The 26,312-nt window shown below is 37.5% G+C and overlaps 2 protein-coding genes across 3 annotated transcripts; both read right to left on the bottom strand.

Moving 5' to 3' along the window:
- Positions 1-3,696: 3,696 nt before the first annotated feature.
- LOC143886147 (cytochrome P450 71A1-like) lies at positions 3,697-5,474 on the bottom strand. Its single transcript, XM_077390104.1, has 2 exons — positions 4,517-5,474; positions 3,697-4,410 (listed from the first exon to the last, which is right to left on the bottom strand). The coding sequence occupies exons 1-2, from the start codon at positions 5,426-5,428 to the stop codon at positions 3,802-3,804; spliced, it is 1,521 nt and encodes a 506-aa protein (XP_077246219.1). The 5' UTR covers positions 5,429-5,474; the 3' UTR covers positions 3,697-3,801.
- A 3,612-nt stretch (positions 5,475-9,086) lies between these two features.
- LOC143886146 (uncharacterized) lies at positions 9,087-11,228 on the bottom strand. Of its 2 annotated transcripts, XM_077390102.1 has the most exons (4): positions 11,085-11,228; positions 10,700-10,848; positions 10,231-10,360; positions 9,087-10,129 (listed from the first exon to the last, which is right to left on the bottom strand). In XM_077390102.1, the coding sequence occupies exons 2-4, from the start codon at positions 10,725-10,727 to the stop codon at positions 9,472-9,474; spliced, it is 816 nt and encodes a 271-aa protein (XP_077246217.1). In that variant the 5' UTR covers positions 10,728-10,848; positions 11,085-11,228; the 3' UTR covers positions 9,087-9,471. The 2 variants fall into 2 exon arrangements, with proteins under 2 accessions (XP_077246217.1, XP_077246218.1); XM_077390103.1 differs by having other exon boundaries at positions 10,700-11,226.
- Positions 11,229-26,312: the final 15,084 nt, after the last annotated feature.

Below are 26,312 nucleotides of genomic sequence, written 5' to 3'. Positions count from 1 at the left end.
GTCTTTACATCCATTCGATGTATACTAAGGTTATGGATGGCTACTACTGCAATTAAGACTTTGATAGATGTGATTCTAGAAACTGGAGAGTAAGTGTTAAAGAAATCTATGTTCTCCTTCTATTTAAAGCCTTTGGCCACAAGCCTTGCTTTAAATATGTCTATGGTTCCATCTGGTTTTAGCTTTCTTCTAAGAACCCACTTACAACCAATAATTTTACATCCTGGAGGCAGGTCTACCAATTTCCAAGTATGGTTAGACATTAAAGATTCCATCACATCATTAATGGCTTCTCTCCAAAAATCAACATCCGAAGAGAATAAAGCTTCCTCTAAGGAAGATAGATCTCCCTCTAAAGTAAAGGCATAGAAGTCAGGGCCAAAGTCTTTCACTATTCTAGCCCTCTTACTTCACTTTGATTCAATTTCAGCTTCAGTGTGTTCATCTAAACTATGTTTAGTACCCCCACTATTTACAGTAGTTTTGGTACCTCCACTATATCTAGATTTTAAAAAAAAATTATCCTCAAAGAATTCAGCATCCATTGATTCAACAATTACATTTTTTTAAGGTCAAGAAACCTATATGTTTTACTTGTTAAAGAATAACCTAGAAAACACATTCTATGACTCTACTCCCTAGTTTTGGTCTTTTAAGATCAGGAAGTCTAACATAAGCTAAACATCCCCATACTCTAAAGTAACTAACATTAGGTTTTCTGTTTTTCCATAACTCAAGTGATGACACTTTAGTTTTCTAATTTGGAATCCTATTAAGAACATAGTTTCAAGTTAGAATTGCTTCACCCCATAGGTTAGAAGGGGCTCCTGAACTTAGGTGTAAAGCGTTAGTAAGTTCAACTAATATTTTATTCTTCCTATCTGCAACCCCATTGAGGTGGGAGAGTAAGGTGCAGTGGTTTCAAGTATAATCCCTAGAGATTTAACAAAATCAGTAAACTCTAGTGATTCATACTCACCACCTCTATCACTTCTAAGTCTTTTAATTTTCTTGTGAAATTGGTTTTTGACTTCTAACAAATATTCCTTAAATATTTTCAAAGCTTCACTCTTTTGTCTTATAAAATAAATAATTGAATATTTAGAAAAATTATCTATAAAACTTATGAAGTATCTTTTACCACTACGGGTTAAAATACCATCTAACTCACAAAAATGAGTATGGATTAACTCTAATAACTCTGAATTTCTTTCAAAACTTTTGACAGGTTTTCTAGTTATTTTTGCCATACTACAAGTTTCACACTTTTGAATATCTTCTAATACTATTTTAGGGATTAAACCAAGTATACTCATACCATGCACATACTTCATATTTATGTGAAATAATCTAGCATGCCATGAATTCACACAATAAAGCATATAAGCAGATAAAAGAAATTTCATTCATTTCAACATTAAGTTTAAACATCCCATCAGAAGCATATCCTTTTGCAACAAAGGATCCATGCTTAGTTACAATGTACTGATCACATTCGATGATTTGTTTAAATCTAGCTTTATTTAACAAAATATTAGAAACTAAGTTCTTCCTCATTTTAGGAGTGTGAAGAACATCTTTCAGAATACTTTCCTCCCAGAAGTGAATTGGAGTTCAACATCCCCAGTTCCGAGTACCTTAGTGATGTGAGAGTCTCCCAACAGCACCTTCTTATCAACATCTGCAGGTGCATAAGTCTTGAACGAACTTTTGTCATAACAAACATGATGAGAAGTCTCTGTGTCAGCCCACCACCCATCAGACTCGCCACGGCATTCACTTTAGTGATCATAGCCACAAGTGGCACTTCAGTCACATTGGCCTGAGGGACTTGTGCACCTTATTTGTACCTAGGTCTTGGTTCTATTTCCTCTTCATCGTCTTCTTCTCAGGCTCCAGATTCACTTGCAATTTTCTGGTTTGGGTTTCTTACTTCAGAAATAGTATTAATATTAATACCATTTTCCTCTCTCTTATCCTGGTTACGATTCTCTTCTTCAATCTTAAGACGGACAAGAAGACTTTCCATTGAAAGTTCTTTAGATTAATGTAAAAGAGAGCTTCTAAAATCTTTCCACGTAGGAGGCAACTTGTCAATCATATCAGCCACTTGAAATTATTCACTAATGATCATTCCTTCTGCCAGAATGTCATGGACCAATTTCTGCAATTCATGAGTCAGTGATATAACAGTTCTCTCATCAACCATGTAAAACCTAAAGTATTTGCTTACAACATTCTTTTTTGAACTTGCTTCTTCCGTATCATATATTTTTTTGTAGTGCTTCCCAAAGTGACTTAGAATCTTGAGAGTCACTATAGAAATCATACAGTTCATCGGAGAGGCTATTCAAAATAAAATTTTGACATAGGAAATCTGATTATTTCCACTGTTTTATTAATACCAAACGAGTCAGTTCTAGTTTTGATCTCCATGTCTTTTCTTCAGTTAATACATGAGCTACCTTTTTCGTAGATTGATAAAAGAACATCCATCTCTTAAAGTTTGCACAGTTAAAACGAGAAGGTTTGTTCGGATTGGAGGAATCCGATAAAACTTCATCGCGTGATGCCATATTATACAGAGACAATACAAAATTCACCTTGAAATTGTTGAGGATTTATGGTATAATATGGCTTACCAGACTTCTGTTGAGGACCAGACAAAACAAACAAACAATGTTTGTGTAACCTTTTCGATGCGGCGAGATGACGCACGGAATATGTCGCTCTCTTTAAGGTGCATTTGCGCCTCTGTGGAAACTAATTCCGATGTAGCATATTACTGGCCACAATCACCCCCAGGATACAATAACCCGACGCACTATCGATCACAAAGAATTGCACGATCTAAGATATTCGAACCACGTGAAATCTCCAATCGCCCAACAAAATACGTAAAATAAAAGAAGAAAGAAGTCTCTGTTTACAATAAGATAGCTAAAATAGAAAGAAAACAGTAAACTTCTGAAATGGATTCATTCTATTTTTTAAGAAAACACAGAGAACCTTCTCCTATATAAACCAAAACGTGTCTGTTCAACACATCCTTTAATGTAGTAAAAGCACCATTTAAGAAAAAGAGTCGTTCAAAAGATGTTACAGATGCGAAAGGTCACATCCCAACAGCCACAACGCTTAGGAACGTCGGCGTTATTCGTAAAATAACTGCAGCGTTATTTACCCAGTTAGGGGCGTTCTAGTAAGTCGGCTTACCCAGGTTCGCCTGCTTAGCTAATAATGTCGGCGTTACAATCTAATAACGGCGAAGGTAAAGGGAAGTTAGACAGACATAAACAAAAAATTAAAATATAGTGGAAGGGAAAACCTTGACTCACACGTGCGGCCGGCCAGCCGAGCCGAGCCGTGCCAGGCAGGGCGGCGCGCCTATGTGGTATAGCTAAAAGCCCACCGGATCCACTTGGCGGCTCATGCGCGTAGGCCCCCTTTTTCCTCTTCTCATTCACAAAGCTAAAGAAGTGAAAAGCTATATAAACCCATGAAGCTTTTCTCCACTTTCCAATATGGGACTATTCGCTTTTGTGAAGGAAGTGAGCAAACTCATTTTCCAAACCAAAGTGGCTGCTTTTTGTAAACAAAACAACTTTGTAAAATACAAACAAGGGCCACTTTTGTATTAAAATTCCAACATATTTAGGGCATGTTTACCATATTTTTGTTCATCCAACCTAGGTATTTTTATCAAAGCAAAAATATTTATTCCAACCAAGGTATTTTTTAATTGGATAAATGTTACAAAAAGAAAGAACAAAATCACATATTAAGATGGAATCTAACATCTTAAGGAAAGTGACATATGGGAATAAGATGGAGATCACAATTCCTACTGACTGAAATCCCAGTAGCTTCAGTCATGTCCAGGTCTTTGTTTTCAGAATCAGGCAACTCCCAATCAAACCAATATAAGAGATTGGCAAGAGCAAGTTCTATGGAGGAAATGGAAAATGAAATTGCAGGGCAACCCCTCCGTCCCATCCCAAAAGGTATCAGCTGAAAATCTTTCCCTTTGAAATCGATGGGACTGTTCATAAACCTCTCTGGGCAAAACTCTTCAGCATTATCCCATGAATCAGGGTCCCTTCCAATTGCCCATGCATTGATGATAACCCTTGTTTTTGGAGGAATATGATAACCCTGTAATTTAAAAGCTGAGATCGTCTCTCGGGGAAGTAACAATGGAAAAGGAGGATGTAGTCTTAGAGTCTCCTTAATTATTGATTTCAAGTAATCCATTCCTTGAATATCCTCCTCTTGTACCTTTGATTTTTTGCCCACCACTCTCCTTACCTCTTCTTGTGCTTTCTTTATCACTGTTTGGTTTTTGACAAGTTCCGCCATTGCCCAATCCATGGCTGTTGCGGTTGTTTCAGTTCCAGCAGAAAACATATCCTATGACAAAGAAGGAAAGCATCAGTGATTTTCCACATCATTAATGTTAATACCCATGAATAATCTTTTTTGTACACAAGTATATGAGAGAGAGAGGGAGAGATACAAAGATAATTGCTTTGAGGTTATCTTTGGTGATGGGGATGTCTTGGAGGTTGGATTCCTTTTGCACATCAAGCATAACATCGACAAAGTCTTTTCCCATAGTCTGCTCATCTCTTTCAGGATCAAGATGCTCCTCGATCACTTGATCAATTAAAGAATCCAAGGCTCTAAAAGTCGTCTTCATCCTTGAATCCAATCCAGTGAGGACGTCGATCCATCCAAGTGATGGGAAATAGTCACCCACACAAAATAGTCCCATCATGATCGCTATTTCTCTTACCAGTCCACCATATCTATTCTCCCCATCTCCTCCACACTTCTTACCAAAGGCAACCCTAGAAATTATGTCGTTTGTGAGAGACATGAACATCTGACTTAGATTAATGGATGCCTCCCTCGGCACCGAGCAAGAGTGAGAGATCTTCTCGATCATCTTAGAAACTTCTTCTTCCCTAACTTGTTGGAATAATTGCACCCTCTTAGCACTTAAGAGTTCTACAACACAAATTTTCTTTGCTACCCTCCAATAATCACCATAAGGTGAGAAGGCCACATCACTGCCTCCATAGAAGAAATGCTTCGCTGCCGTGGTGTTGGCTCTGCCTGAGAAAGCAATATCATGGGTTTTCACAATCTCATGAACAAGTTTGGCCGATGAAACTACTAGAGTAGGAACTTGACCCAAATGTAAGAACATTAAGGGGCCATGTTTCTTAGTCAGACTTCGGAGAGAGCGGTGGGGTAGCGAGCCAAGCTGGTGAAGGTTCCCTATAACAGGAAGCTTGAAGGGAGAAGGTGGTAAATTGGGCTTATCAGCCCAAACACTGGTGAACCTTCTTAAAAGAACGAGGAGAACGAAGGGAAGCAACAAGAGAAAAGAAAGTGAGAGAGACCCAGGTAGTAGTAGAGCCATTACCTAAACTTTGAGAATGATTTCTTACCTGTAGTGGATGCTAGAAGTTTATAAGATTTATAACCATTTTGGGCCGCCCGCCACTCTATTATTTGCTCTTACTGTTCTTTTGTCTTAAATATCTGTCAGCAAGGCCCACTACTGGAATGTGCACAAAACAGGTTACGTATGTTGATTTTTTGTCAAAGATAAGTGATATATTCTTCTCATGGTGCAAATAAGGTTACGTATGTTGATGTTTTTGTCAAAGGTAAGTGATATATTTGCCCCTTTTTCGTATTTGGCACATGCCTATGTCATTTTCCTTTGGCAGATCCATCAAGGCAGGGATTGAGCCTCTAGTGCAATGGTCAAGACATTTATTTTGACCAGGAGTTCCGAGGTTTAATCTAAACATAACTACAAAAAAAATCCATCAAGGCGAATCTTGATTTGAGAAAATAACCCAACGTCATTTTCTTTTTTGTCTTGGCAGAAATTTGGTAATGGTCACAATATGTTTGGAACATTGGTTGCTATGGATTTTAAATTAGACCTGGCAAACGGGTGGGCCGGGCCGGGTCAACCCGCGGGTGATGCGGGTGCGGGTCATACGGGTCGGGTTATCAAATGACCAGCATTTTTGCGGGTCAAAATTCTCGTGACCCGCGCGGCCCACCCGCAAATATGCCGCAAATATGGGATTGTAATCACTATTTTGATTTGACAGCATATAATTTTATAATTTTCCTGGTAATTTTTCATTTAACACTTTATAGTTTCGCTATTTTACTTTTTTCTGGTGTAATGATTACTTTTTTTTACCTTTTTACATTGCTACCAAACATTTTCGATGAGCGTATATGTGCACCCACAATGCCCACTTGCCGAGAAATTACCAAAAGAGAAGCTTGATAGCAAATTATAATAAAATAAAAATCACATTGAAATGTTAACAACACTACTGGGCACTCTCACTTTATTAAAAGTATGGTATGGCCCACACCATAGGATGATCCAAACCGTCCATTAGATGGGCCATAGCCTAAATAGGTTATGCTCCAAAAATCATTTCCATAGGATGATCCTATCCCTCCAATCTTGATGTTAGAGGGTTGATCCTAACCCTCTATAGATCGGAGGGTTAGAATCAACCGATGGAAATAATTTTGGAGCATAACCTATTTAGGGTACGGCCCATCTAATGGACGGTTTGGATAATCCTAGGGTGCCGGACATACCGTACTTTTTATAAAGTGAGGAGTTCCCTCATAAAAAAACAAACAGCGTGAGTGACGATAACATTCTCACAAAAATTTAAACATACTGTAAAAATGCGGGTGCCCGCGACCCGACCCATGTTTTTGCGGGTTGGGTCACCGGCGGGTTGATTTTTCACGGGTCACGAAAACTTAGACCCGTGCCCGCAAATTTGCGGGTGGGCCGGGTCAACCCGCGGGCACGGGTCACTTTTGCCGGGTCTATTTTAAATACAGGAACACTCCTAAAACAGGATCCGATGCAGAAAGTTAAGACGGGTGAATAAGACAGATCGATTTTGCAAATTTTATGTTTTTTGGCATTTGTGGGGATACGGGGCCCTTTTTTTTGTTTTTTCCCACGTGTGCCGAGTATGGGTGCTTTTTTACAGCACGGATCCCATCTTTCCTACTAGCCATCTCAATTATATATGTGAGGATCCCAATTAGTATGGCTGTCAGAATCTGCATTTTTCGATTTCGAGATCTATTAAAATAACAATTATACTGACTGTTAGCTGTTATCTATTTGTAGAATAAGACCATATATAAGTAGCCGTGTATTGGTAAAAGTTATTATTCTTTTTAGAAAATGATTCATTTACAGTTATTAAAACAAATACGCTAATTTAATGAAAATAAGACATAAAATCTTTGAAAATGCTAATAAATCCTGCTCATCCAGATATTTATATTCTTTGTGATCCCCACCAATACGTGTGATTGAGGTTCCGTGTTATCTACTACTCTTCCAGTAAAGTTGAGAAACCTCACCGCCCCCACATATTGTCATTTCTCAGATACAATCTGAGTACGGGAACGGGGAATCTCAAGAAACCAAAATAAGAAGACAAAAGTTATTTATTAATTTTCAAATGAGGTATGCTAAAAACCTAGCTGCAAGGGCGCCCATTGAATCAACATCGTCGGAATGTGGGGCACCATTTCCGCTGGGTTTTAGAATACGTGCCATTCTGTTTAGCATTCATCTTTATACATTTCAAAAAAATACCTCTAAATTAAAGGGCTCTGATTCGGTTCGAAGGATGGATGTACTGAAGAGTGATGTGACGGGAGTGATTTGTTTCTCTAGATGATACGGAGCTGGCAGGTGTAGAATCTTATATGGCGGAGGCACGATCTGATACGGATTCTGCCGGTGGCAGTGCAAGATAATGACAAGATGTGGAACGATCTTTCTGGAGATGACATCACACATGTTGCAAGGCTTCCACTCGGAGCGGTAGGCCGGACGAGCGTTCAGGTTAAGACCGCCTGGTGTGGGAGGCACCCTGGTGCGGGCCATCTTTTGGAGGGACCGTGTGCTAGTCTCACATTGACGACGGTGCCACGTGTAAGCATCGTATTATAGCCCAATTTTCACCTCCAACATATAAGCCCCCCATTTCCTCGACTTGGCATGAGTCGAGGAAGTAGTGGCAGTTACTTTGACATCTCGACAACGGTTCTCTCACTACAAGAAAAGGGACATTCACCGACAGTCATGACCGTCGGTGTATATACCAATTAATGTCGGTGTAACTTACACCGACACTTTTAGTGAACGTCACTGATGCTACCGTGCATAAATGTATATACCGACGTTTATTGAAAAACGTCGGTGATACCATTTATACCGGCATTTATGAACGTCGTTATAAATAAAAATCAAACGTTGTTGTTAAGGTAATCACCGACGCTTTAAGAAACCGTTGGTGTATATAATATTACACCGACGGTCACGACCGTCATTAAATCCCAAGTGGGCTTTTGGATATGTATATTTACCGTCGTTTTTGGAGCGTTGGTAAGTACACCGACGGTTACTGACCATTGGTGAATATGCTATACAGCGACGTTTTTGGAGCGTCGGTGATAAGACTGCACTCACAAAACGTCGTTGAATAGGATATGGCTGCACTTTCATTGTTGAAATCACCGACGGTCAGGGTAAATATAGATAAATATTCTTTTTTTTTTTGAGTTGAGATGAATACAAAGGACCGTCGGTTACCTATCAAAAGAGAAAAGAAAAAGTGTGTGTGCATATGGTAAGTTTTAAATGATAACAGGAAGTTGGTTGATAGTTCTCATGGGATAAACATAGTATAAAGTTTCTCAAAAAAACCTTAGAGACTGACAAATTCAAACTTCAAACCGAGTTTCATGTATGATGGCAAGCACAGACAAGTGGTAAAAATTAAGATAAAAAAATAATAAAAGAAGAATCCTTATTGTCATGGCTATGATTTCTTCAGCTTTGAATTGGCCATCCCATGAATATTTTGTGACCTTTGAGGAGGCAGAAAGAAACAACCTTGCTGATCATAGCAAAACTCATGAACATTTCAATGGAAAACAAACTAATTAAAAATCACAGACAAGTCCCATTAATATTACTAAAACAAAAACAGATCCACTTAGATAAAATCTACCTCTTCCTCTGAAATCCATTTATTTACATGAAGCTTTCAATCTATAAACACACCCCCAAAAAAAAAACTACTAAAACATCCATAGAAGACTACTTTTCCCATTGTTTTTGTTTAATATCCTCCTGTCAGTATGTAACATTTTGATCAGAGCAAAACTCATGGACATTTCAGTGGAAAACATGTAATTAAAAATCACAGACAAGTCCCATTAATATTACTAAACAAAAACAGACCCACTTAAATAAAATCTACTTCCTCCTGTGAAATCCATTTATTTACATGAAGATTTCAATATATAAACCCACCAAGAAAAACTACTAAAACCAATATAGAAGACTACTTATCCCTCTTTTTGTCTAATGTTCTCATGTTAGTATGTAACATTTTGAAGATTTTCAGAACCAGAAACCTTAGTAGAGGGAAAATTAGCTAAATTTGGAGAAGCTTCCACCATTTTGTCCTGAAATCCATAGCCATTGAGGAAATCATAAGAAGACCCATAACTGAAATCCATCAAAAAAGCATCAATTTCACTAGCTCCATTCCCAGACCATGAAATGCAGTTGTTTTCTATAGGAATAGAGTAAGAATTTGGAACCCCTTGAGATGACGAAGAAGTCGAACCCGCTTGAGACGATGAAACACTATAACTGTTCAAATTTGGGCTAAAATCGGACACTCCCAAGGCGGCCGCAGGCAAAGAAAATGGAATGGGGTCATGAAGCAATGTCATAGAGTTTGAATTATGTTCCAAACCAACCCCCATTTTGGGCAAAATGGTGGAACCTTGGTTGAAAGGCGCCGAAAAATCATAACCATAGCCTTTTCCTTTGGCAATTGAAACAGAACAAGGTGAAGAGCTGAGTTGGACATGATTGGTAGTATTTTTTTTTTGAAGAAGGACATGATTGGTAGTATTGATATTAAGTTTGTTTGTGGAGTTTGGGTTTCTGGCCAATAGCTTTTCTTCAACTTGATGTACATCATTGTCTGTTCTCCCTGGCAGTTGAGAAGCTATAATAGACCACCTAAACCAAACCCAAAAATTTGAATTAGAAAATATGAAATCAGCAAAATTAATAAAAACACAGATAGTAAAATATTATTGGACTTGAGTTAATTAACCAACCTGCTCCCCAAAGTTTTGTAAAGAGTACATATGATATTATCTTCTTCCTCTGTAAAGCCTCCATGTTTGATGTCAGGTCTGAGATAATTAAGCCATCTCAAACGGCAGCTCTTGCCGCAGCGTCTAAGGCCTGAAACAGAGAAATTACAAGGGGTAAAATTGAGGAGGAAAAAGGAAAAAATACAATGGGAAAAAGTATCAAAATTGGGAGAAACACATTGCTAAGAACCTTTTTCTGAGTGAGAATTCAGATAATGGGAATTGGGTATTTGAGAACTGTATAAAAGACAGAAAAATAAGCTACTTAATTGGGAAATGGGGGCTTAAGGGCTCAGCTAGAAACATAGTAAACCTGTTTTTTTGGATAATCAAGTGTAAAAATGCAAATAACTAAGAATTTGATACTCAACAAAATTTTTGGGCTCTTGCAATGAAAATATGAAGAAAGTAGAAAATGGGTATTACAAACCTGATTCAGCATAGAAGAAAAACCTCATTTATGGGATATTAGACATGGGTATTGAAGAAATGATCAATCATTTCGACGGTCAGATAAGAACGTAGACATGTGTATACACCAAATTTCGATGTATAACTATCAATAAAGCTGACCCAAAAGTGTAGAACACTGAGGTCAGTTGTTCAACTTCGGTTACCTATCAAAAGAGAAAAGAAAAAGTGTGTGTGCATATGGTAAGTTTTAAATGATAACAGGAAGTTGCTTGATAGTCTTTTTTTTTTGCCTTTGCCTGAGATAATAACAGGGATCATGTTACTATATTCCTGAGATAATAATCTATAACAAAAGATATAAATATCTTTGCCTTTGCCGAATGAAATCAACATGAGCAAAACTCTGTTGGAAGCCCTGTATAATCTTCTTGCTTGGAGGAGCTGTTCCACATGACATCTGCTTCTAAAATCCCAAGTCATAAGTGTGACTATGCTCGATCAATAGCTCAATCTGGTGGGGGCAGAGAGAGAGAGAGAGAGAGAGAGAGAGGCTCTATCCTCTGGGGGGTGAAGTTCACAATCAATAGGGAGATAACAACCTGGTAATTTAATAGTTAGAGATTCTTGCAAAGCAACACTCCCATGTGCAAATATATGACAGTTGGGAATGGTTAAGGTCGGATTCTTGCAAAGCAACACTCCCATGTGCAAATGGGGACATTGTAGACACATCACCAACCGGACCCATGATCCCTAGCATACAAATTCAAACACTTTATACCATGCAAATGTTTCAATTACCATATAATTTTAACTGGTCACCTAACAATTTGCCACATCATGGAAAAAGCCTACTTGCTGAAAAATTTGAAGTAAAATGTTAACCGGCCATCATATAAAGTGATAGTAACATACTTGAGACAATTCTTCCAAAAGGAGAGAAGGACTGCACCATACTTTCATGAAAGATATAGAGAACACCATAAGAATAGAAAATTAAAAAAACAAAAACCAAATCATGATGCTAAAATTCAAAAAAGATAACAGAAATAGGAGATTTTTGCATACCAATTCGACAATTCCAAATAAACCCCACCATGCTTAACCCCATGGACGGTTATCTCCCTCAAGGGTCTTTTCTTCATCTTGGCCCCACCCACCACCAGATTATGCATATCATAAATGTAGATGTACAATTAGATAGCATCTTGAATACACTTATAGATGAACAATTACTCAAGAGACAAAAGATCATATCAATAGTGGAGGCCAAGATCCCTAATGATCTTCTTCGTTTCATAAACCAGCTTCCCCATGAAAAACCCATCTGGATGACTACAATTTTGACTACCAAATTGCATAAACAAACGGATTATAGTATAATGCCCAAAAGACGATCTGTGCTGCTGAAATCTGTATGCTTTAAATGTGCTTGGTAGTTCATTATTCACCTACAGAGTGTCATTTATTAGAAGTTGTGAAACAACCAGTTACTCCAAATGCTTAAGCTGTTAGAGCTGGTGTTATTCAATCAGCTATACTTAGCACTCCCCCTCATGGGTGTTATTTACTCCACAACCAATTACTCCACAAGCTTAAGCTGTTAGAATTGGTGTTATTTACTCATTTACACTGTACCACTCCCCTTCACTTGTGGCCTCTTTTCTTTTGGGTCGGTAGTAGAGATGGTTTTTTAATATTAATATTGGGGTGGGGATATCCTTTGTCATTATAAAATAAAATAAACCTGTGTCCAGGCAACGGCTCTAATAGCATGTGAAAAAACCAACTACCCCAAAAGCTTAAGTTGTTAGAATTAGTGTTATTGAATCGTTTATACTTTAAACCACGTTTGGTGGGTCTGAGAACAATGTTAATGAGCCTAGAAAGCAAGTAGAGTTGAGATGAATAGAAAGGACAGAGAGAAGAAATAAAAACTAGTGTTTGAGACATGTTCAGTGACCCATGAGACAAAGCTAATTTGAAATCACTCAAAACAAGTCATTTCAAATAAATAGAGAAACAAATGAAAAACACCAACCATTACGAGATTTACATGATTTTTCATGTTCTGTAACTATTCCCACAGCCAAAGGTGATCCAAGAGCGTACACTATATGCGAAGATAACAAGCACATGCTATTATGTACCACCAAGTCCTTATATAAAATCTATTCCATAATCCCAATACAATGATTTCACCCAAACACAAACAATATATATACCATAATCCCAATTCATGCATCGATCTAGATTCAAGTAATATAAAAATCCAAGCCGACACTAACAAATAATCTATACCATAATTTCCTAGAGATTTTTATTTCAAAATTTTTTTTCATATGAAGAAGAAGAAAACTGAGATTGGAATTACCACATGCTCTCTGTATGTATTAAAGCATTCAAAGACATAATCAAGAAGACTTCAAATATAATGCAGCTGAACATATACTCCATATTTTTATAAAAAAACATCTGTTTTCTATATGGTCAAACAACTAATTTAAATACAATTGTACCTGTTTACTCAAACATTTTGCCTCTCTACTATCATGGTACATGAATAGAATGATGGCTAAAATTGAGAAGTGTCATACACCACATAAATGCCAACTCAGAATTAAAAAAATCATTCAATACACCCTTAAACAAATATGAAGCACAAACTGAATAATGCAGAAACCTTTAAAGATAACAGCCATATAATTTGTTTGACTCCCAAATTTCCAATGATCTAAATGTATACAGCTGAATGAAAGTTCAATAAAACCTCATTACATCTTTACCAAAGATAATAGGAGCAACAGACTCCTTATAAAATTCGTCAAAATCTCAGTAATTTGTTACCCCTTCTCTAAAATGCATCAAAATACATCACTCCAATTAACAATGCACACCAAAAGACATTGGACTATTAATAATGCTTTGAAGAAAGACAATGTCTCTGGATATGACAAAACATAAAACTAAGATTGACAATTTTCAAAAAACGCATTAAAATTTAAAATCCACCATGGAAGAAAGCCAGCCAAACCCATCTCAGCCCTACAAGCTCCATGACGAAGGTGGGGCTCATAATCAGAATAGACCCTTTGTTCTTCGAGGGTTTGGAGACGAAGGAGCAGATGAAGAGAATGATGAAAAGGGAAGCAAGGTATGGGAGGCTTTCAGTAATAGCTTTCGGGAGGTGCAGATGGTGTAAGATCAGAACATGGTTTTGATTTTGCATCGGGCCACACCACGATGGAAGAAGGCCAGCCACCATCGGGCCACACCACCATGGGGCTCATAATCAGTAGATATTGTCTAATTACATGCAAGTGATTAGCTTACGCATACATATGAGATATTGTTTAATAACTTTGGCCTCCACACTTGTAGCATCCGGAAATCAACACAGCAACAGGGAAAGAAATTTTTTAGAAACTGCAAAACTGTCTACATAATTGGTTCCAAAAGGACCCGGATTGCAAGGAAGATATATAGCCTCTTAAGCCTCTTCTCTCCACCACTCAAAAACTCAAATCACGGAGATTTGAACAAAAAACACACGGTGAAGAAATGGAGATAAAAATGGAAAAATGCAATGGAATTACATAATTAGATAAAAATTAAACCCAGCTGTTTTTCTACTTTCATATCAGGCACTTTTTGCTCATGGTTTTCTACTCTCTGAAGGCCTCTTGAGAAGCCACTACTAATCATTTCTAAAACAATTGTAACCATCATTAGCAAATCATCAAATTTAACTTCTAAATTGTGTGCATATATAAGATATAAGCAAAAAATTTGTAGATGAATCCAAAGATACCGTTAAACTTTTCTGGACAGACAACTACTGAAACGTAAATGAATGGATTCTTCTTCAATTATGTTTTGCACACGTATAGAAAAACCTTTGAGGGACAACAATATAGATGCATTTGGTAGTTAATAATGGCTTTTAAGATAAGCTAGCATAAATGAAGTAATTAGTTGGCTAAAGTAATAATCTATTACCTCGCATAGAAAAGATTGCTTCGCTTAAAATTGGAAATAGCTATATATGATGGGAAACACCTACAAGGAAGAAGAAATATTTTTCTAAGTAACCTCGCCATCTAATTGCCTTCTTTAGAGTCATGTATAACTAACATATACTCTGCTTCTATAGGGGGCAAAGCCATAACAGACTGCAACTTTGATAGTTAACTCACTATGCCATGGAGCAAAGACAAAACACAACTTGTGGTTGATCTCTAACCACCAGATCCTTGATATCAAATTTCCTAGCCAACTAAGCATTCAACTTTACTATCATCTTGGTAAGTACCTGCAACTAGTATTTCATCGGCATACAATAGTACGATCATAAAGCCACCATTATCGCAGAACAAAAATAGGTACAATGATCGGATTCACATCTTCTAAATCCTAAGATGAAGGAATCAAACTTCTTATACCAATACCTTGGCTTCTTTTTTAAACCATTAAGGCCATGTTTGAATACCTCATGCTTTTGTATTTGTATTTGGATTTGAGCAAAATACATCAATCATCCTCATGCTCAAGTTGTACGAGACGGAGGGAGGGAGAGAGGGACGTCTCGCTGCTGCTGCATCACGGTCGAGGGGCAGCGAGGGTGAAAGGTAATTGCCACAAATATTGATTTCCAAATAATGTCTTACAGAACAAATTTGAAAAAAAAAATCAGATTTTTTTTCACTATTGTAGCTGATTTGGAATGTCTCGCTGCTGCTGCAGCAAGGTCGAGGGGCAGCGAGGGTGAAAGGTAATTGCCAAAAATCTTGATTTCCAAATAATGTCTTGTAGAACAGATTTAAAAAAACATCAGATTTTTTTCACTCTTGTAGCTGATTTGGAAATCTAAGGATCCGAACCAGTCCAAATCCCAACTGCAAATGTGAGAAGTCCAAATCTAAACTTGTGGGTATCCAAATGTGGCCTAAGTGATTTGCTCAGCCGACAATCTAAGTTATTATTTTCTTCAAAACCTTCTTGTTGAATCATATATTTGTTCATTCAGGTTTTGATTAAAAAAAGTAATTTTAACTTCTAAAAGATCTAAATCTAAGTCAAGTCCTGCATTCATACTTAAAACAACATGAATAATATCTAAACGAACATAACTGATTTCCTTTAGCTAGACAAAAAATAGATAACGCGAGTTTCAACTAGACGAAAAATAGATAACGCAAGTTTTAACTAGGACTGGTGGGCATGTGGGTAACACATGTTCAATATTTTTAGTTTGTTATTATGAACTTATTAAATATTTTTAATTTTTCAATTTTAACATAAGTTAATTTATATGTAAATGGCATGACTTAATAATATTATGTACCTAAAGAACATCTATAACCAAACCTAATCTACTACTCATTCATCAGAAAGGATGAAAACAAGGAACAAAGAGACAATTAAAAACAAGAGAAGAAAATAAATTAGAGAAATTGCTCGTGGACTATGGAAAATAAGAACAAATCAATTAATGCAGGCATCAATATGATAAACAAATTCAAAAGATGTTGGAAATTAACACACAAAAAAATCCAGAAATTAAGTATAAAGACAATGGATAAACCCCTTCATCAAGAAGCAGAAATCCTAAACAAAAAAGTTTAAATCATACATTACAGGTAAGAAATGAGAGAGATTAGGGAAGAGAGATTACCCTAAAGCAAAATAACCACAAACCTCTCAAAAGAAAAGCTTCTTCAACAGCTATACCGCAACCTTTCACGTTTTAAAGCCTCTTTAACAGCAGATTTAGGGTTTCTGATGGACATGTACGAAGAAAAATAAATAGATTTAAGATATATATATATATATATATATATATATATATGAGAAAAGGAGATTCTTGCCTTATTTGTTCTTATATAAAAGCCTCGGGCCAAGTTATATATATAAAAGCCTAATTTTAAAAGAGAAAAAAAACCTAGAAAACCATACCCTTTCTTCTTGCCTTATTTGTCATGAAATAGGTAGGGAAACCCTCCAAATCTGCATCAATTCCTTTTTTTGGTTTCAAAACCCTAGAAAAAATAAATTGAAAATATTTATCAAAACCCTGAGGGAATAAATCAGACAAAAACTATAAAAGAATTCACTACCTTCTGAAGAAGATGCAGGAGAGATTCTCGCCGGAAAGAGATTAGTGCCGGAGATTAACTTGGCCCGAGGTGGAAAACAGATGTGGAGGGAGAAACACTCGCGATGGAGGAGAAAAGGGAAAGAATACACTTGCACGAGAGGAGAAAAGGGAAAGAATGTATTTTCGCGCTTGGGTTATGAAATGTCTTTTTTCGGATTTTTACTAACCATTACCAACGATCAATTAACAATGTTTTAAAAACGACGTTAATTGATAATTACGGAAGCCAATGACAGGAAGGACTGGAAATTAGATGCACCGACGTTTATTATATAAACGTGGCTAATTAGTCAATACAGCGATGTTATTAATAAACATGGGTAGATGAACGTCGCTGAAGGCTAAGTTTCTTGTAGTGTCTTAGTGGGGGACCTTCAGTGATCTGTACAAGAAAATGGATTAGCCTCTTAGTAGTATTATGATGCTTTGAGGAGGAGAGTTTCTTCAGTTTCAAGAGTTAATGGGGTTTCCTTTTCATGTTTATCTAATGCGACTCTTAATAAGTTTCATTAAAAATCACAAAATCTATGTTGTTCCTTCAAAATTGCAAGATCATTGGGCCTCTTTAAAAATCACAAAATCAGTTAGATCCGATTAAAAATGCAAAATTAGTGGGCTTTGTTTGAGATTTGGAATTAGTGGAAATCAATATTAATGAGTCAATGTAATTGTTTTTTTCAAGTCAATAAGGTAGCATTATGCAATCCATATAATTATCATTTAGGTCTAGTTGATGTACTAGGAATCTAGGTCATTAAAATCATTTCACTAGAAGACTAAAACCTAGTTTTAGGGGTTAGAACAGACCTGAGTCCTCCTGAGTTCCCTGATTCAACCCAGAGTCCCTCGGGAATTGCACAGAATACACCAGAGTACCTCTGAAATACTCTAAAAGGCTCCAGGAATGAACCAGAGTGCTCCGGGAGTGTACAAACGTGATCCAGTTTCAAAACCAGAGTCCACCTAAATTAGGAGTTAGACATTCTTGTGTAAAACAATCCAATTTTTGAGTTTTGCTCATCTAGGTTAGATAAAACCTAGGTCTCGTTCTTATAGGAGCCATAAAAAATTCATATTTAGAATCCAAACTAGGCTCTAAGTCGCACATCAATCACTTAAGTTTCACCTTTGGCACTTAAGTCACACATCTTAGTCTCATGTAGGCATGTAGGGTCTTGTAGGCATGTAGGACTTCAATAGGTTAGGGAGCGAATACGATTAATTCAAAGACAAACTTTTCAATGTTCTTTCTTCGATTGGATCAAAGCATGAACAAAATCCATAGGTAAATACATGGTAAATGGATCAATGGTTCTTCCATAATCAACCTCATGGAACACTCGTAGGTGAACTTTGGATCGTCTTTAGTCGTGTTAAATTATTAAACCACTTAAGCTAGATTCATAACCCAATCCTAGAATATCCTGTACCAGGATACCCAACCCTAGAATTTCCAATCTCAGAATCTGCAATCCTAATCCCAGTTTTCTATATTTAGTCCAAATCTCGATCCATATCCTAGTTCCCAAACCTTAGTCCAATTCCCAATCTTCAACTCGTACCCCAAGCGTTAGTCTAATTCCCAATCTTCCTAATTTCCCTAGCACTAGTTCTAGGATCATACTAGAATAGGCATACTAGTCATATAGAATCCAGCATAAGCCCTCACAAGCACTTAGCATCTAAAACATCAAATCCTCAGTCAAACATTCAATCCTCATCACATTCAAAGCGCATTCAGGCACATAAATCCCACAAAAATCCCATGCTAGGCACATAGGCACGTAGCTAGGCATTTAGGACCCACACACTCCTAGCCGACATGAGTATAAACTGTGAACGGCTAAACTGACAGCATAAAATATTAGATCAACTAAACTCACTTGCATAAATCACCATAATTAAGACTTATAACCCCTTTCAGTTAGAACTTAAGTAAATAAGGTTGAAAAATATAAAGACCAGTTTACTGGGCCAGAACGGTGCCTAACACCTTCTGTCCTTATAACCAGGCAATGGACCCAATCTTATTGGAACAAAGACTTGATTCGCAGAGTCACTTATGGGTTCTAGGCCCTAACCTAGGTGATGACTCTAGTCAGTCCTTTTTCATGGAATTCGATTTTCTACGTCAACACATTAGAACAGAACAAACACCGACAAAACCAACCAGCAAGCCTACAACCTCGTGGGTGCGGAGGGGGACCTAACCAGTTCCGGATCTCCAAGCTCCACAAACTGGCAACTCAGCTGAGGACTTCCTGACTTTATAATTTAGAGAACCTTATTCAGTTAAATGATAATTAAAAGGGTTAAAAGTCAACAATTTTGCATGGTAACTGTTTGTACGCTTGTACATTACCATAACTTGTACATTAAACAGACATAAAAAAATCAATAATGGATTTTGAGGGAACTTAGTAGCGGAAAACAAAATGGCACACAAAATTTTCTTGCATCCACTACATATTTGCATATTCATATATCGCATACCTATTATGTCCCATGGAGTAAGTACCTAGTACAAGGGACTAGGCTTTGGTGCTTTGTTACTCCTCACTAAGAGAAACACTCCAACTCTTAGCCTCACACCTTCGGGTGTATCAAATGAATCCGAATGCTTAAATCCCGTACCTCTCTTTGTAAATATTGTTGCGCCCCCTCTCCTTATCCGGACACTCTGTCTCCAGTCCTACAATAGACAAAAGAGACAAAAGCAAGAGCTTATTGCTCCGACAGTGTTGGACAAACGGAAGGAACCAAAACCCACCTTTTTCTTTCCATTCTTTGCTTTAATTATCCCGAGTAAGGCAGTCACTACGACATTCAGGAGTAATTCCTTAGGACGCCGGATCACGCAGTATACTCCGAATAATACTCGATTTTTATCTAGTAAATCCACCTTCTTTCAAAATAAATAGGAATTAAGCTTAATCTTTATAAAGGACAAAAAGTCGAGGTTTTTGATAAAGTTCTGTTAAAATTGCCAAGTCAAGTCAAGAGACAGGGTTTACCCGTGCATGAGGGGTGCCTACCACCTTCCCCAAATGTAACCATATCCCTTACTCGGATTTCTATAAAGACAATACCTAAAAACACAGTACAACTATGGGTTCTAAGCCCAGACCTAGTGGACAAGTGCGGTTACTGATCTTCCTGCGAAACTCAGATCTTTATCCCTGTTTCGTCAAAAAAGCATACACGGGTCCTAGACCCTAACCTAGGTGGTGACTCAAAGAGACTCTTTTTTGTGGGATTCGGATCTCGGTCCCAAGTCCATGAAAAATGCAGACACGACAAACACCTACGGAACACCGACACCCCCGCGCGGAGTGGCGTCCCGGACTAGGCACCGCACACTGCACCAGCCTTTTTTGGCAAATCCTTTAAGTCTGTTAGCACACGACAAACTCTTAAGTCCGTCAGCAAACGACACCCGCCTTTTTTGTAAAACCCTTTAAGTCCTTCACCACATGGCAAACTCTAAACCCATTAGCACACAACACTCACCTTTTTGGCAAAACCTTTAAGCACGTCAGCACACGGCACCCACCATTTTGTAATCCCTCCTTTTCGTCAAACTCTCAGCCCGTTAGCACACGACAACTGCCTTTTCTGCAAATATAAAGTTTTACATCAAACACCAGCAAAGCAACCTCTCAAACTAAATCAAATCTTGCACTCGATTCCCCCCAATTGTCCTTCCCAAGCTAACCAAATCTGTGGATCGAGCGCTTCGACAGGTAGCACTACGACGACCCAGATTATTTTTAGGAAACAGCTTAACCCCTCAATTGTCCCTCCCAATCAGGCTACAGCCTAGTCCCCTATATGTCCCTCCCAACTGTTAATACGGCGTCCACCCAAGTCCTGCTTAACATTTGCTTATTTTCAAAAACATAAACCGTCAATGAGAGATTTTCGCTCAAGGACCTGACAGCAAGGTTTTAAATTTCGTTCGAAATCCGAAAATTCGGACCGAAATTTTGGATTTCAGTCAAGACCGAAACCGAAATGACCGAAATCCAAAATTGGCAAAACGTACTAAATTTCGGTCAAAACAGAAATTTCTGTTCGTCAATTTTGGTGAAATTTTAAAAAATATTGATTTTTTATTCATTCCCCAAATTTTCGTCGAAATTACCAAAATTTCGGTAATTGACTGAAATTTTGACCCAAAAATTTGAAATTTCGAGCGTCTTTTCACAATTTCTGTAGAAATTTTGGTTTCGGCTAGGTCCGAAATTACCCCCGAAACCGAAATTTAAAACCTTGCCTAACAACAAGACCTCTCGGTGAAGGCTGTCGCGCCTAAGGACCCGATGAAGGCTTATGCCCTATCATTAGTCCCCATTGACAAAATGATGTTGGGTCTCTTGCTTTGGCATTCACGTGCTAAAGTACTCTCTACCAAAGAGAGGCATCTGTAGACACCCCACTTTGTCAAAACATGATTATTGATAGGTTGCTGCGATGATGGATCCTATGATGATTCCTGAGGATTATCTTGTCTTTCTCTCGATATCTCTCCTAGTATTTCTTCAGGTTTTTCCAAGACACAAAGTTAACCAAACTACTTAAACACCACCACCTGAGTGTGGGGAGACGCGTGTGAGAGGCCACATCGGCGACGCGCCGAACCGCCCTTCGCGCATCCGGAATCCACAATGGCTAGAATCGATACTATTAGAATTATTTTGGCTTTAGAAGCTTAAAAGAATTGGCAAGTTTTTCAGCATGATTTGAAATCAGCCTTTTCTAAATGGAGAACTTGAGGAAGAAGTGTATATGGATCAACCTCAAGGCTTTGAGATCAAAGGCAGCATAAAGTGTAAGAATCGAAGAAGGCACTCTATGGGCTTAAAGAAGAGCCGAGAGCATGGTACAGTAAAATTGACCTGTATTTCCTTTATAACTCATTTCAAAAGAGTCCTATGGAACCAACTCTTTATGTTAAAATTCATGGTAATGTGTAAGCCTAATGGTTCCCACCATGGCATTCCCATCTTCTTTTGATGATTCCAAACTCAAGTGATTTTATATCACTAATGTGTTTGAATGTCTTAGTTGTAGATCATGATTGTTTTATATCAAGGTTGCTTGGATTGAGGCCAAGAAGCTCTCATTAGGCCACATTCGGAAGGCCAAAGTCATTGGAGATCCAAGAAGCAAGAAGACTTGAAGCGATGCAAGTGAAGACCATATCTTTGAAGTCTTATTAGTTTGTAAAGATCCAATCCTAGTTTAGGTTTTGAGAAGCATAAATAAAGAAATCGCACACCCCTAAATAGACTAAAATGTTTTAGTGATTGTCTTTGTGGTGTTCCAACACTTTGGAACCTTCAATAACAATCCCATCTATGTATAGAATTGGAAGTCCTTGAAGCCCAAAACAAATCAGCAATTCAAACTTAAAAACCTGCTGCAAATAGGCTTCTCGGAACTCCAAGAAAGTTCTCGGAACTCCAAGAAAGTTCTCGGAACTCCGAGAAATGGTTTAGGGACTAAAAATCCAAATTCTGTTTGGATTCCCGGAACTCCGAGAGAAATTCTCGGAACTCCGAAAAAGTCTCTCGGAACTCCGAGAATACTATGTCGGGAGAAAAATTATATCCGTTGGGGTTTTCCACAGAATTACGACTATGCCCTCAAACGGTCATATTTGGGTTTTTCTATATATATGTGTGTTCTAAACTTCACTATAATTAATCCTAACACTCTAAAACACCATTGGAACATCCTAAGAGTGAATCAAGCTTATTTATGCCTCCCATCCTCTACATTTAGGATTTGGATCATAGGCTCTCATTTGTACATCCTCTTCAAGATTGTAACCCTTTGGAAGGGATTTTTCTTTGTTCTTTCTTTCTTGACAATCCTTGTATTTGGGCGAGTGTTCAGAGAAGCGAAGCCCTCTCTCCGTGGTGAGGATTGCCACCAAGGTTAAAGCTTTTGGACATTGTAATTGGCACCTGTCTTCACTAAGTTTAAGAAGATCAACATAGTGAAGTTATCAACGTGTTTGGTCGGTGGAGTGGAGTAGGGCTCGTATATGACGACCGAACCACTTTAAATCTCGGGTGCACTCCTTCTTGTCCCTTGCTCTTTTATTTGAATTTGCACTTTAGATTTAACTTAGTTGCTTAAATTATTTTTTGGTCTCTTAATCTTTATTTAGGTTAAAAGTTTTGAAAAGGATAAAAGTTTATTTTACAAATAATCTAATCTCCCTCCTCCTAAGTTGCCAATAATAATACTTGGGCCTCTCATTGGAATTTCACTTGGTATCAGAGCCTTGGCTCTTAGAAGAGATTTTTTGAACTTTGGTAAGGTTTTTTAAAATCTAACAAGGGTAAGATCGTTGGCAACTTTTCTAATTGTGAAATGGCAAACGTGATTGGAACCGGACTTCCGAAAGGCCATTCCACAACTGAACCTCTTTTCTTTGATGGGTCCAACTATGGACATTGGAAGACAAGGATGCGCATCTATCTTCTTTCAATAGATGGAGCTTTGGCATATTGTTAACAATGGATACACTTTGCCTTCCAAGCCATTTGAAGAATGGAATGTTGTTGAGAAAAGGCAAGCAAACTTAAATTACAAAGCTGTTAATTCTTTATTTTGTGCCTTATGTATGGAAGAGTTTAATAGGGTAGCTCTTTTTTATTCGGCCAAGGTTATTTGGGATACCCTTGCCATTACCTGTGAGGGACATCTCAAGTCAAGGATTCCAAAGTAAACTTATTAAAGAGCAAATATGAAATGTTTAGAATGAATTTAAATGAAAGTATTTCCAAAATGTTTACCCGATTTTCTAAAATTACAAATGAATTAGCTAATCTTGGTAAATCTTATCCTAATGATGAGCTTGTGGGTAAGTTGCTTGGGTCACTTCCTCCACATTGGGATCCAAAGGTTACCGCCGTACAAGAATCAAAGGATCTCTTTAAGCTCACTATGGAGGAGCTATTAGGTTCTCTTATCACTCATGAGATGCTCCTCACTTGCCGACAAGAGGAGAAGAAGCCAAAAGAAAAAGAGAGTAGGTCCCTAGCACTTAAAGCCTCCAAGGCGGACTCATCTTCCTCAAGTGAAGTGGATAGTGATGAAGAAGAAGCGTTGAGAAAATTCAAAAGCTTATGGAGAAAGAAGCACAAGAAAGATAAAAAGAAGAAGAAAGAAGAAAAAGAAAGTGACTTAGAGGGTGGAATAAGATGTTACAATTGTAAGAAGACGGGACACAAAAGACCGGAGTATCCACTTCTCAAGTCATCATCCTCAAAGTACAAAGGAAAGAAGAATGATTGAAAGAAGAACAATGGTCTTGTAGCCGCTTGGGATGCATCAAGCACGTCAAGCAAGAGCTCAAGTGAAAGAAAACAAATAAAGATGATTTATGCTTTATGGCACTCACCCATGAAGAAGAGGTAAATTCAAACCCTTCTCATAGTTCATCTAGTAATGATAGTGGAAACATATCTTATGATGAATTGTGTAACACTTTGCATTCCCAAATTTTAAAAAATGAAGTTATTAAGAAATCTATTTCCAGATTAGAAAAAGAACTTGATATGTTGAAAAATGAATCATCTTCTTCCAAATCTCTAGCTCAAGTGCAAATTGAAAATCTTAAACTTGAGATTGAAACCCTTAAGGGTAATTTGGATGAGAAATCTTACCAATTGGTTAAATTTCAAAATATGACAAGCTCTTCCAAATGTTTTGAAGATGACAATAATGATTTTTTGAATCAAATAACCCATCTTCATAATGAAAATGAAAGATTAAGATTAAGTCTTCATGGATTTTTAAATGGTGATAAAATCATTGACATAATCTTGAAGAAAGCTAGTCATAGACCTAAGCATGAGTTTTATAATAAGACTAGTCTATTTAACCCTCATCTTAGATGCCATTATTGTGGAATTTATGGTCACTATCAATTCCAATATGCATCTAAGATTAGGGATTGTGGTGGGACCAAGAAAGCTTGGGTTCCCAAAGCCCCCACATGATTCTATTCATATTTTGTTTAGATTAGGGGCTTGTACTTAAATTTGAATATCATTCAATTATGGTTTTTACAATCCCCCTCTTTTGTTGTATTAGTATTCCAATTAGGGGGAGTTCAATGGCTGATTTTTTCTTTCAAAAGGGGGAGCTTAAAATTGAAAATTTTTATCTCTTAGATTTTTTTGACCCATCTTTTTGTTGATGACAAAGGGGGAGAAAAATCTAGAGTAAGAAAAATATGTTTTCTTTTATTGGAAAATCCTTTGTACTTGTCATCATAAAAAAGGGCGAGATTGTAAGCCCAATGGTTCCCACCTTGGCATTCCCATCTTCTTTTGATGATTCCAAACTCAAGTGATTTTATATCACTAATGTGTTTGAATGTCTTAGTTGTAGATCATGATTGTTTTATATCAAGGTTGCTTGGATTGAGGCCAAGAAGCTCCCATTGGACCACATTCGGAAGGCCAAAGTCATTGGAGATCCAAGAAGAAAGAAGACTTGAAGCAATGCAAGTGAAGACTATATCTTTAAAGTGTTATTAGTTTGTAAAGATCCAATCCTAGTTTAGGTTTTGAGAAGCATAAATAAAGAAATCACACACCCCTAAATAGACTAAAATATTTTAGTAATTGTCCTTGTGGTATTCCAACACTTTGGAACCCTCAATAACAATCCCATCTATGTATAGAATTGGAAGTCCTTGAAGCTCAAAACAAATCAGCAATTCAAACTAAAAAACCTGCTGGAAATAGGCTTCTCGGAACTCCGAGAAATGGTCTAGGGACTAAAAATCCAACTTCTGTTTGTATTCCCGGAACTCCGAGAGAAATTCTTGGAACTCCGAGAACACTATGTCGGGAGAAAATTTTTATCCGTTGGGGTTTTTCACAGAATTACGACTATGCCCTCAAACGATCATATGTGTGTGTGTGTGTGTGTGTTCTGAACTTCACTATAATTAATCCTCACACTCTAAAACACCATCAGAACATCCTAAGAGTGAATCAAGCTTATTTATGCCTCTCATCCTCTACATTTAGGATTTGGATCATAGGCTCTCATTTGTACATCCTCTTCAAGATTGTAACCCTTTGGAAGGGATTTTTCTTTGTTCTTTCTTTCTTGACAATCGTTGTATTTGGGCGAGTGTTCGGAGAAGCGAAGCCCTCTCTCCGTGGTGAGGATTGCCACCAAGGTTAAAGCTTTTGGACATTGTAATTGGCACCGGTCTTCGCCAAGGTTAAGAAGATCAACATAGTGAAGCTATCAACGTGTTTGGATGGTGGACTGGAGTAGGCCTCGTGTATGAGGATCGAACCACTTTAAATCTTGGGTGCACTCCTTCTTGTCTCTCGCTCTTTTATTTGAATTTGCACTTTAGATTTAACTTAGTTGCTTAAATTGTTTTTTGGTCTCTTAATCTTTATTTAGGTTAAAAGTTTTGAAAAGGGTA

Source organism: Tasmannia lanceolata, unplaced genomic scaffold, assembly GCF_043159265.1.
Source record: "Tasmannia lanceolata isolate RefF3 unplaced genomic scaffold, GAP_Taslan_0.1 ptg000011l, whole genome shotgun sequence".
NCBI lineage: Eukaryota > Viridiplantae > Streptophyta > Magnoliopsida > Canellales > Winteraceae > Tasmannia > Tasmannia lanceolata.
This window is presented reverse-complemented; position numbering and strand designations above follow the sequence as displayed.

Bases quoted from the DNA above. Each gene is read 5' to 3' on its own strand.
- LOC143886147 (XM_077390104.1), bottom strand. From the start codon at position 5,428: ATGGCTCTACTACTACCTGGGTCTCTCTCACTTTCTTTTCTCTTGTTG. The intron at 4,411-4,516 runs GTATCTCTCCCT...TCTTTGTCATAG, and splicing joins ACCTCAAAGCAATTATCTTT to GATATGTTTTCTGCTGGAAC.
- LOC143886146 (XM_077390102.1), bottom strand. From the start codon at position 10,727: ATGAGGTTTTTCTTCTATGCTGAATCAG. The intron at 10,361-10,699 runs GTTTGTAATACC...TCTCTGTTTCAG, and splicing joins TTTCTTCTATGCTGAATCAG to GCCTTAGACGCTGCGGCAAG. The intron at 10,130-10,230 runs GTTGGTTAATTA...GGTTTGGTTTAG, and splicing joins TACAAAACTTTGGGGAGCAG to GTGGTCTATTATAGCTTCTC.